The sequence below is a fragment of the Falco punctatus genome (assembly GCF_963210335.1).
Source record: "Falco punctatus genome assembly, chromosome: 10".
Taxonomy (NCBI): domain Eukaryota; kingdom Metazoa; phylum Chordata; class Aves; order Falconiformes; family Falconidae; genus Falco; species Falco punctatus.
The window spans coordinates 2,458,147-2,470,918 of NC_137590.1; the positions used below are offsets into that span (position 1 = coordinate 2,458,147).

The 12,772-nt window shown below is 50.3% G+C and overlaps 1 protein-coding gene across 2 annotated transcripts in view; it reads right to left on the reverse strand.

Annotated features, from left to right (window-relative positions):
• The window catches only part of CBFA2T2 (CBFA2/RUNX1 partner transcriptional co-repressor 2), a 66,615-nt gene extending 58,158 nt beyond the window's left edge, over positions 1-8,457 (reverse strand). Inside the window, exon 1 of one of the 2 annotated variants that reach the window (XM_080403770.1) lies at positions 7,602-8,457. In XM_080403770.1, coding sequence (XP_080259896.1) covers positions 7,602-7,629 — 28 coding nt within the window. In that variant the 5' untranslated portion in view covers positions 7,630-8,457. Of the gene's footprint in view, positions 1-6,954; positions 7,567-7,601 lie in introns of those variants that run through there. The other variant, XM_080403772.1, reaches the window with a different exon arrangement.
• Positions 8,458-12,772: the final 4,315 nt, after the last annotated feature.

Genomic DNA, 12,772 nt, shown 5'->3' on the forward strand with positions numbered 1-12,772 from the left:
CTTCACGTGAACATGGGCTGTGTGCTGCAGAATGCCATGCTCGCATCGCGGAAGCAAAATGGGCACAAGGCTTCCATCCAACTCAGATTTAATGGCATAGAAGATAGATCCGCTCTTTGAGAAAAATCCCAATTGTTGATTTCTGTTTTGTCTGGCGATGGAGCACAGTATTCCTCCTTCCTTCCTGCCAAAAGTGGTGGAAGTATGATGTACTTTAAAGTAATTACAGTAGCTCATCCCAGAAATGGCTGCATTTCAAACTAGGCAGGAGATACAAAAGTGGGGAGTGGCTCCCTGATGAATGTTTAACCTGCTTTCAGACCTCGGGATGAGAAGATGCTCTTCAAAACAAACTATCACGTTTTGCTTCCAATACCTGTCTGATTTGTCTCCCTTTGATCTGCCTGAAACTGCTAGCACCTCCATGCTCTTGCTGGCAAGTCCAGGGCAGCACTGCCCCAATGCAGCAGCCACAGGCAGGAGCTGCCTTACTACAATACGGCTCAGCTTGATACAGGGGTTTTTTTTGTTGAACTGATGTCTCTCCAGCTCCTCAGAAAAACTGGCTAACATTTGGCTGTGACAACCCTGTACCCTTCTAAATACGCAGCCTGGGTTTTGAGTATGCCTGGAACTGTTCAGTATTCTGATTATTGGTAGAACAGCCACAATTATCCAAATAAAACTATTACTACATTGGGCCTTAGATCATAAATAGAACTTAAATGGATTTTATTACATCCCAGGAAGCAAGAGCTACAGAAGGAAAAGTATTGCTAAGTGTGCATTGCTACTACCTATCAATTTCTCCTAAACACTCAGCACTTAAGAAATACCCAAAGAAGCACACTGCTCCCACAGCATAACTACTTCAAATTCCCCTCTGAGCTCTTTCCTTTTAGCCAACTCGCATGGTACGTTTTAGCAGCTGAAAATTAAAGGGTCACAATATTGAGCCTTCAGGTGTCAAGTTCACAATGGAAATAGCAGCTGACACAGAAAGGGCACCGCTGAGCGCGGCGGTAATAATTCTGTTGCCTCAGAGCTGGAAGCAGCTCCCTTACACCAAGTTTGTTATTTAACTCAGCAAGAAATGAAAGAAAATGCCACAGCCGTGGATTTATTCCTTACACAGCCTCTTTCAAATCATACTCCAAAACCAGAGCCCCACTAGCAGTGAGAGTCCCTAACTTTGGCTGCAGCATCCTCTTTAATTCAAGTAACTCCCTTTCAAGTGCCAGCGAATGCAGTGATGGCAATGGCCTAAGTGAAGGCTGTGCTGCCCTTCAAGCCCATGCGAGCTCTTCAGCTGGAGCCCAGCTTCCAGAAGACTTCACAGGAGACAAACATAACTAGATGCCTCAGGTCCAACAGCAAGGAACGACAAATCCGGGATGTCTGACAGCCGCCGGCCCCGGCAGGAACAAGGAGGGCTTCTGTGGGGCCCCGGGAAGCCAGCCAGATACGCCTGCTTCCCGTTTGCCCCTCCTCACGTCATCCAGGAAAAGCCATCTTGCCACCCCAGGGACTCCCCACCTGGGCCCGCTCTGTGGTGACAGCCCAGGCCTGCTGTTACCTCCCAAACAGATGCATTTATTCTCTTGAGAGTCTCCTACATCTTATCTAGCTGGCAGTTTCCAAATGTCGATCGCCAAGTCCAGCTAAAACCACTTTAAGCCCTTTTAGGCAATTATTCCTGAAAGCGTTCCGGCTGGGGAGCAAGGAAGGCAGAACGGCAGCCCCGCGGCAGGGTCCCCCCTCGCTGTCCTGCTGGGACGGGTATGGAAAGCACCTCCTGCACCCCGCTCTGGTGCCGCTGTAAACAGGACCTGGCACGGGAATGGATGTACAGTTTACAAAGATCCCTTGCTTCAAGCAAATCTGCCTCTCAACACACGGCCAAACTCTCACGCAATAAATTAACTATTTGGCAGCCACTGAACTAGCACTGGAGCCAAACCACTTAGGGTTTAATGTGATCCCAATTTCCTATTTCTGAGACGGGGGTTGGGGAGTGGGGGGCAGAGAAGGGGGAAGAGGAGGGAGAGAGAGCAAACTAAATCCCCTCCTGGTTTATAAATCCTTGCCAATCATCCCAGATAAACCTGTCACCCACAGCTCTAAATCTGTATCTGCACTCGCATGCTCCAAGGGACGCTATGGGAAAAGGCGCATTGGATGCAGCCAGCCTGATTCTCGACATGTGTTTTCCATACTTGGGAAATTCAATCATTTAAAAAATATTTACCAAGCTTTGTCTTTAATTAGAAAAACATGACGACGGATAAGGCGAGTTATTGTTTCTAAGCTAGAAATGTCAGAGATCCTAATGATGTCAGAAGATAAACCCCATTACTGACCCACGTACGCGCTGCCAGGCCGGCAAATGTTTCAAAGGTTTTTTTCATCTCCCCTCAAAGTTCAGCCCTTTACAGTCACAATTTATCAGTGGCTTCTTGGCCCCCACCAAACCTAATCAGTGAGGAGGAGGGAAGACTCCTGCCTGCAGATCAGCTAGATGGGGTGTTCTAATGCAAAAGAGCTTGCACAGCGGGGGAGGAACATGGGAGCCATTTGACTTCTTCGTGTTTTAACATCCTGACTACAGTACCGCCCCTGCACATGCAATTATGTGCCATCACCTAAAATAAGCAAATTAATCTCATTGGCACCTGGAAATGCCGCAGGCTGATATCCCCAACCTTTAAAAAAGTGTTAAAAAGTTTCTGCTTAACTAAGACCAACTGAAATATTTGCTCCTAAGAACAGAGCCACAAAATATTGTGTACCACAGTACCCACAAAAGAAAAGAAAGCTGATGGTGCTCCAAGCAAGAAAACCACAAGTGTTTGTCTGCCCAGGACCATGTGTGACCATACAGATGTACCCCACACTACAGCTGCTTTTCCACCTCCGTTTGTTCAAGCACCTCCAGTCAGATGCAGAGACTCCACAGGCAGGATGCACAACTTAAAAGTATAAAGCAAGTATTTGTTGGCTAACAGATACAAAAGATAGCTGGGATGTACTGAGTTATTAAGCTAAGCATTTGTGCGCTCACCAGTCCTGATAAGGCCTCTGAAGAGTCAGGCAGGGTCCCTGGATCAGCTCGCCAGCGCTGCCCAGCTGCTGTCTGCCGCCAGCCCAGTCCCACCAGAGCCGGTGATGCTCAACCCAACCATCCCTCACCAGTCCAGCCTACTCCCACCTACACCGACAATGTACAGCCTCCCTGTTTTCTTTCCTATAGGTTTTTATACCTCCTTCTCCTCCTCCTGTTGCCTCCTGTCAGAAATGATAAAATGCACACACAAGCCAAGTGGGAGCATCCCAGGTGATATATTTGGAGGAACTTGCTGTTACAGCAACTAGGTGCACTATTAGGAAGTGATAGACTAACTCCCAAGAGATCATGAGGATTAAAAATATGGATGCACGTAGTTCAGGGAGAAGCTGGTATTGACACTAACAAACCGGTGTGTCTATTAAGTCCACTTGGAGAAAAGCAGCAGTAATTCTGCAAGCACTCACTAAGCATTCATCCGATTATTTTATGACATCCACAGAAATAAAATGGCTAATGCTACACTTTTCATTCAAAATCATACCTGTAATGAAAAAATTCTGTAATATTTCAAAAAGCTTCAAAGTGTCACTGATAGACCCAAAGTCAAGACAACAGCATACCATTTATCTTCTGAAAATATCCTTGCAACCCAAGGTTGAGGGCTATTATCAACTACTATCTTAAATACCAACATAAATCTACACTGGACAAAATCCCTGCCTGAATAGCCTGATCCTTTAAATTATACCAAGACCACAAAGCATGTCTTTGAGGAAAACATATGTGCAGACTTTGACCTCAAGGTCCAATTGCCAGATAAGTTACTACCTGTAGAAGTTAGTGCTACTCTCTCTAGAAGAACATGAAACGGAGTAAAGAATGTTTGAACTGAGCTCTAAGGTCAGGGTTGATTAACTTGAAGTGCACAAATACAGCCAAAACAACATCCATGACACTTTTCATAGCTGAATCAAACATCCGTGGGTACACAGGTGGGATGCAGCAGGAAAGGATGGGAAGGTGATGGGGACAGAGGAGAAGTTTTCTGCTCCAGACATGGGCTGGACAAGTGCCTTCAGTATGGTGGTTTTTGGCCTTGAAGAGTTTCACGTAAATTGCCTGTCTGGGTGGAAGCACTGACTCCAGGACTTTCTATATTGGAGGGGGAGAGACAGATTCACTTCTCACCTCTGTGAATTTTACAGCCACCCCCTCCTTCTGACATCAAAGAGTTCACCTCTGATTCTTGCCAGCAAAAGGTAAACCTGAGCAGTCCTCCTCCCCACTGCAGTGTTTCATGGCAACATCTTGAGATAGCTGCAAAGCCTTGGCAGCTCAGGCTGATGGAAAGTGTACTCAGCTCACTATTCCACTCCAGTCCTGCTTTTAAGAGTCAGCTACATGAGCTCTACTTGAAGTACATGCTCTTTTCTATCCCCAGAGAAGGTGCAAATCACAGAATCACAGAACAATCGGGGTTGGAAGGGACCTCTGGAGATCATCTAGTCCGACCCCCTGCTAAAGCAAGGTCTCCTCGAGCAGGCTGCACAGAATCACATGCAGGAGGGTTTTGAATGTCTCCAGTGAAGGAGACTCTGCAAAATCAAAAAACTTTTCTTCTCTGACTGCTTTAAAAAGTCAGTTTATTTCATGCTTCTGAACACTGGTGCAAGGGAAGAGAAACACTGTAAGCCTTTAATTTTACAGTATATGAAAATCAAGACTAAGTCCCTGAAAGATCTATCTCCCCATTGGAAATATCTATGTAAGAAAAGCATGTTCAGAAGAGTCAGTATGTGCCTTAAAATAATATGGAACATCCCAAAGTTTCAAAGCAGTTCCATATTTCTTCCTTCTTTCCAGATCACTCGTTTCACACTGAGCACCGAACCATTTCTCTGTAATACATACCCAAAGAAATCAAGCAACCTCCTGACATTGCCAGCAACTGGATTTATAATACAGCAAAAATCACTGGGCTGATAACCAAGGCAAAGCATATAATTTGTGCTTATAAAAATGATGAGTCTACAGCTGGTTATTCACCTTCTTGAGAGCAAAGATAAAATCCAACAATGTTCTTGGGCAGACACTAGGCCCAAGAACTAAGTGATGTGCCAGCGTTCAGCCTGTTCAATAACTGGCACTAACAGGACATCATTACCTGCTCTATCTACAAAGCTGCTCAAGGCTATAAGGTGTATTTACGTGCTTATGCTCGTAAAAGAGCTGTGTGGCTCACCAGGGTCATCATTAGCCCTTCACCAATGGATGCCGAGCTGCAGGCGTATTAAAGGTGCCTAAGAAATGATGCTTTAGCTGCCGCCAAGTCATCCAAAGCATCCCAGGTGCTTGTCACCCTCTCTTGCCAGTGGCTACTGCCTTGCTGTACCTGCTGGTGAAAGGTCAGTGCAATCACTTCCTGACTTGGTTCTGTCAGCGGGACCCAGATGAAAACCCTAATCTCAGACATGGTTTAATATTGCTAAACTGAGCGACTATATACACATTTACATGTTCTGGCCATGATCCGGAAAAACATTCAAACAACTTGCCCCAGGTTGCAGAAAGTGTCACAGCTGAGAGAGGAACTGGTTTCACATACCCATTGTGAAGCTATGGCTTTAGGCACAAGATCACTGTCTCCCTCAGCTTCTGTTATTTTATTTTATGTTATTTTAAAGCAGGATTTCGAAGGCCTGTCCCTCCCCCCAGCGCTCAGTCTAAGAGGAACAGGGAATCTCACCAGTCTTTGCATACACCATCAAGCTGTGCCATGAGCAGGCACACTGGGTGGGATTTGTTTCATCTAACTCCTTGTTGCCAAAGCCTAAGTCAGCTGTCCTGGACACCCCTTGCAGTCAATGAAAAAGCTCAGGCACCTCCAGTGTGTAATTTGACTCACCCAAAGAGAGATGTCCAAGACTGATGAGATGAATCACCCTCAGAAGCGCTTGCTTCTCCCCTGCGACTGCAAATGGAACTCAGAGGAAGGAGATCAGGCACAAAGGGCTGACTTTTGGACAGGGAGATTAAAGCAGATGACCTCACCCGAGCTCTTTCTGTAGGGCCTTTACTTCAAGGCAGACAAAATGAAAAGCCCTCTATGGCAGCGAGGTTAGGAGCCCATCACCCAGGTACCAGGGTTCTGCAAACCCCCATGGATGTTACCATGGCTTGCTCACTGCTGTGTCCTCCTCCCGCCACAGCCACCTGGGCCACCTTTTTAAGTCCGCATGCTTTGACAGACTAATATTTGCAATTGCCTTAAGGGATAAGAACCTCACCCTGAACATCTCCACACATTTTGCACTAAGCAGCACGATAAAGTCTTCACCCACCCTCTGCAATTTCCATCACTTGGTAATTCCTTCCCCGTATCGGGAATGAAGCTTTCAGGGTGGTTTCCACATTAGCATCAGCATCTATCTTTACATTGCTTCCCTATGAGCAATCACACTTCATTTCATAATTCCCTCATTTCCTCTGAGCTTTGGGATGTGCTTTTAACTGCTTTTCTCCTTTCACTGAACTATGACTTATCAACAGCCGCCTCCAGGCCATGATCCAGCCCCGTGTAAATGGCCCGGCCGGGGCCCTGCCCTCTGGACATCCCTTACAGAGGGACATCGCGGCTCTGGCAGGCACCTCAGCTGAGACGCTCTCCATCCACTCCCAACTGTGGATAAACAAATACTGTGCGCAGAGGCATGGATGAGGAAAACATCAGGAGGTTAATGTGGTGAGAGGCACAGGCTCACCATCTACCCTGCTCCTTGTTGCGCTTCCCTCTCTCCAGCCGACCCGGTCGCTTTCAGAGAGCAAGTGCTGCGGTAACAAACCTGCCCTGAGAAACGCACAACAGCAGCAGGGCTCCGGTTACCCACCAGCCCGAGTAGCAGAGGGTGCTGCACCAGACAGGCTTCACCCAGACACGCCGGGTCGGGGCCCACCTGAGCCCCTACAGGTCCAGCTGCTGCCGAGGCCACCGGCTGTTCCCAGCCACGCCAGGGGCGAGCCGGGGGGCTGTGGCCAGTAGCGCCGCTGCTGCCCGCCCCTCTGCCTGCGCGGCCACGGCCACCGGGTCCCCGCCCGCCCGGGAACCGCTGGGAAATGCCGGGGGCCACGTCGGGGCCGGTATGAGAGGCGGGGCTGCCCAGGGCCGCTGCCGGCCCGGCCGCCCGACACTGCGGGCCAAGCACGGCACGCCAAGCACGCTAACCCGGCCCGGGCACCGCTCGCCTTCACGTACCGACGTGCGCAGCGGGCAGAGCCGCGCCGGGCGCAGCCCCCGCCCTGCTCCCCCCGGCAGCGCAGGGCAGGGCAGCCCCGGGGGGCTGAGCCCGACGGCGGGGCCGGCCCCAGCACTGCCCGCCGCTCCCCGCCTCCAGCCGCGCCGTCCCCCGCCGCCAGAGGCCCGGCCAGGCCGAGGCGGCCCCGCCGCCCGGCCCCGGCCCCGGCCCCGCTAGGCCCTTCGCCCCCGGCCGAGCGGCGCCGGGCGAGCCGGCGCCTCCCCCCGCGCCGCGGCTCTTACAGTGGCAGCCGCCCGGGATCCCCACCATCGCCCGGCTCCTCGGCGCCTCCTCCCGCTCCCCGCCGCGGCCCCTCCGGCCCGGCCCGGCCCTTCGCCGTGACGCTACCGGGGGCGCGGCCTACCCGGCCCGCCCCGGCAAGGCCGCGGGAGGCTTGGCCTGCTGCCGGGTAGCGGAGCGGGGAGCCCCTGGTTGACCACAGGCAACGCTTTATATATGAATTTAATTCTGAATTTTAGCCTAGTTGTGGCTTACGGCCTCCCCAAGACCATGTCACCTTATTCCCACTTGTGTGCTGAGGCCGCCCCGGTAACACAGAGGTGTCGGGGCCTGGGCCTGCGGCCCAGCGCTGGGGTCTCGGTGGTGTCACCAAAGCTCTGAGCTGCCTCCTGGCACTGCCTAGGCCCAACTGCAGTTGCCCAGCTATGGGGTATCCACTTCTCCAGGCAACCAGCGTCTCACCCCCTTCATCGTGAAAACTTTCTTCCTTATATCTGATCTAAACTGACCCTCTTTCTGTTTAAAACCGCTGCCCCTTGTTTTGTGACTACAGGCCTTGGTAGAAAATCTCTTTCCAGCTTTCATATAAGCCTTTATCTATTGAAAGCTGCGATAAGGAAGAAAGGGGCTCTTCCCAAGTACCAGCTAACTCAGGGTCCTTCTGTGGAAAAGCCTTGCTACAAGCTCTCATGGTTAGGTGTGCCGTTGTTGGCCAGGGAGCTTTGTGTCAGGAGATCTCCCATGGACTGCTGCATTGCCACAACTTCCCCAGGGAGTCTGGCCACAGGAAAACACAATTAGATCTACAGGGAAAAAAACCCAGAAGTTAAGTCAAATATTCACGGCAGTGCTGAGACATGGTTTAACTCCGTAAAGTCCAAAGCCTGAGTGCTGTTTACCTCTGGTGGGTACCTCAAAACCCGGAAATGTCGGAGCTTGTGATGATGAGTTCTTCACCGAGAGCCTGAGAGTCCTGCCTAGGATTTTTGAGGCTGCAGCCTCTTGGTGAAGGCCAACTGGCATCTGAAAACTAAGCACAACCTTGCTCCCATCCTGGAGGGGTTTGCCGTGATAGGTGTTCTCTAGGGAAACTGCAAGTAGGCCAGCTGGGTCAGGGACTTCCTGAAAGACTTGAAGGTAGCTGTAGGAGGAAGATCATGTGTCTGCAAATTGGGTTATAGCCAGTGTTTCTGTAAAATATATATGTCATCCTGGAAGCAGGGCCAGGACCCAGTCTCCTGTCCTAATTAGAACTCCTCACCACCAGTTAGCAAGTCAAGCTGGTACCAGTGTGGCTTTTGATGCCCTGCTGTCTCTTGGCTCAGCCTTGGCAGAGCTCATCACCAGTGAAGGAGAGCTCATGGGATGGAGCAGGAGATCCAAAATGACTGCCCTAAGGCACTATCCATCCTCTCAAGTTGCTGCCTGTATAATCAAGGCAGTAAAAGCTGAGCGCCCTACTCGGGTCTTGGGGGAAAAAGGGTACATGGGTCAGGGCTGCTCTTTCCCAGTAGGACCGTGCTCTCAACAAACTGGGTTTGGGCCTACCCAGTTCTGGGCTGGTGGTTGTTGGCCTGCAGCCTGTTGAAAGGTGAGCTGTGGTGCACTGCAGCTCAGCAGTGGTTATATCAGGGAGCCACAGGCTTGTTTTGAGTTTGCTGACCAGGAACAGGAATCTCTTGGGCCCAGATGTCCCGTGATGGAGCAGATCTAAATATGCACTAAGATGACAGAGGCATCTAGTCCCATTGTCCTTGTTTTGAGTCAGTGGCTTTGCCTCCTCCCCTTGCAAGGCACCAGCACTTCCCTGGACCAGCCTGCCCACCAGAGCCTGCATCCCCCACGCAGCTCTTATCTCCTGCTGCGCTGGCTGCAGCTTGGCTCTGGCCTGTGTTTACCACCACTTCATTTCAGTGTCATCTGCAGCCTCGCTGTGGCCAAATTTACACTGGCGAAGCTGAAAGGGCTGTTGTATGGGGTGCTGATAAGGGCTTTGGTTTAATTTAGCTAGTCTCCAAAGCGGCAGGCTGGGCTCCATCAGAAGCTTCACCAACATGGTGGGCCCTGGCCATCTGGCGGTGCTCCTCAGACATAGCCTGGCATGTCCCTGAGGCTCACCCACGCTGCAGCCCTCCTTGTGCCTGAGCGTGGAAGCAGAGATGGGAATTGCTGTTCTGATGGCATCGGGCCGTTGCTGCCCTGCTCCGGGTCCTGTGCCTCCTGGGCACCATGACCGTGGGGGGACATGCCCTGGTGTGAAGTGTCACTGCCTAGAATGGGAGTAGCGAGGAGAGCTGGGACTGCAAAGCAGAGTGCTGAGATGTGCTGGGGAAAGCTCTGAAGGAGGAGCTGATGTATCTTCAACTTCCTTTCTCTTTAACAGCTTTGGTGTTGCCCAAGGTAAAGCCGTGTGGGCACAGAGCAGCTCCATGACAGGGTCTGCATTGCTGCTTTGTTTCTAAAGATGAAACAGCTGCAGATGGAAACCTGAAAGAGGAGAGGATTGTGCTAAATAACACCAGGATAGAGCACATACAGGGCTTGAGCTTGCAGACCTCAATGCTGATAAAAGACGTGGGAGCTCAGGACTGCAGCTTGGGATGTTTCCATAGTCATATGTGACTTCCCCACAGAAGCAAGGTCTAGTTTCTACTGAGACAAAGAGGTGTGAGCAGGGATTGGTCTCTCCATGCTCTTTCTCGGGGGATCTGAGATGAGTAGTGCCAGGGTTGTGGGCAAGACCTGGAGCGTGGGCATGGTCCTTTAGGGAGGATGATCTCCGGACCCTGATAGTCTGCGAGCAGAGGGACCCTGTCACTGAGACACACACTGCTGCTTTAGCCTGCCCTGTGGGGAGCACCTCTTCCCCACCTCCAACCCCACAGATTTTCAGCCATACAGTGAGCTGAGCTTGTGTCATTCTCTCTGGAGCTGGGGTAGAGGTTGGGAAACATCAACAGCCATCGAATGAAGGAGTCAGTTGCAATTTTTGCTCTGTTGATACACTGGTACACAGAGCAGGGTTTATTTGCTCTAAGAGAAAAAAAAACAACACTCAGCCTTTATGAGTATGGATTTATGTTCTGCGTCCAACCGAGCAACAACTGTTCACTTAGCTGATGGATGTTTCTATACGTCCTTGCTCTACAGGCACATGGACTTTATTTGGAACCCTTTTTATCATTTAAATATGATGTACTTGGGACAAGATAAAGACTTCTCAGCCCAGTGCAGTATGTTCGCACATGCATCCTAGAGAGGTAGTATGTATGTCTAAATATATATATACGTGTATCACACCCAAATAAGCATCCATAGTTTTGCAAACAGCATTTTTAGGACTATAAATACACAGCCACTATACACGTTGTATATCTATAGCCAGTAAGACACAAAACCCCTTAAATTGTTCATACATGCACTCCACAAGGCAAGAAATGCTCCCATCATCTTTAACACATTTAATTGCCTGTGAGACAAACAGTCAAGTCATGGGCTGTGTTTTTCCATGGTGTACTTCTCTATTTGGTGCATGGGGGAATGGTGCTTGCCCTATGAACAGGTACTTGGCATCTGCTCTGTTGATTTGCTGGCATCCCATACCACAGCTTGTGCCACGCTGCGTGAGCTGTGCTCTGAAGACGGTTCTTTTCAGTTCTGTTTGCTGTCCTGCCACGTCCTCACCTGTACCTGAGCACTGATGTAAAGCACCCTTCTGGGTCTGATCTTCTTTCATTCACTGGGATCCTTCCATCTTCTGCTCCAGCTCCTGCAAAGGTCCTACCAAAGGAAACCTCCTTCATTGCATGGTCTTGAGTCCACCTCTGAATAAAGCCTGTCTACCAACATGACAAATGTGGGTGCAGGTGGGAAGCTTGGTCTCTGGAAGCAGGACTTTGCAACCTTGCTCCCATTCTTCTGAAGTGTGGGTTTGTGTGAGCTCCCACCTCGAGGGAGGCCCTGTACAGCAGGGTATGGACCAAGGTGGGTCACCAGCAGGTTTGAGGTGCTTAGGTATCTCTCCTGGGCTCTGTCCCTGCAGCTGGTGAGGTAGCTGAGAGCAGCTGGAGGTTGTTCTCTCTGTGGATCTGTGTTAAAAGGAGGGAGTGGGATGCTGAGCTGGAGGTCTCCCAGGTTGGGGGGGGGGTCTCAGCTGATGACCGTGACCATGGTCTGGACCAAGCTCTCTTGGGCAAAGATGTATGCACATTCTTGCTTCCCCCACAGCTCAGCTCCTTCAGCCTTGTCCTGCATCTTCCTCCTGCCTTTGCTGTCCCTCCCAGGTCCCGCACTGGCTCAGTCCTCCCATTTCCTCTACAGGGAGGCAACTCTGGTGGCAAGGGTTAATGGTTCTGGTCAAAGAAAAGCGAACAGAGGAGCAAGAAGGAAAGTTATTTGGAAATCTCTCATTTCACAGGCATGTGTAGCTCTAAAAATGCTGAAGAAAGAGTAATTAGGGTCATAAAAATAAGTGGGAAAGGAGATAAAGGGTTTATCTCACAGGGCAGGTCATGGCAGAGTAACCTGCCTGCTTCCATCACTGGGAGCTGGTTTTCAAAACAAGGCAAAATGGAAAGTTTAGTACAAGCATCATTATCGTGGGTGAGAATGAGTGAAAAGAGAGCAGGGCAGATGGTGCCAGAAGGGGATGTCTGGAGCTTGGTGGAGTTTCCCAAGGTCAGTCCTGGTGCTTGGTCAGTGTTTCTCCTGGCACGCTCTGAGCACATGGAGGCAGGTCAGCATGGCTCAGAGAGGCAGGCGTGCCTGGTGCCAGGAGGATGGGATCTCATCGAGCAAGAACTGCTGGAGGAGGGGTGGCATGAGACCTGTTCACCAGGTGGCAGGCCGAGTGCACAGCAGCTATCAAACATGAACAGGCAATAATTCTGTGATAAAATCTGGAGATATCATTTATCACACAGGTCTGTTTCTTTAAACATGAATGTTTGAACCTGAGAGTGTCCATCCCAGCTTAGAAACTCTAATTCTGTCCCGAAACCATCTCAGATCTTTCTCATTTTTATATTCAAGCTGATGGATGCCTGCTGCAGCCCTAAAGATGGTGAATATCACATTTGTTTTTCAAAGGCCATCTGGCTGCATTTCTTCATTTTTTGAGAAAGCAGTGACACTGGCAGTGCTGCATTACCCCCAAAATGCCCTGTGCTGGGAG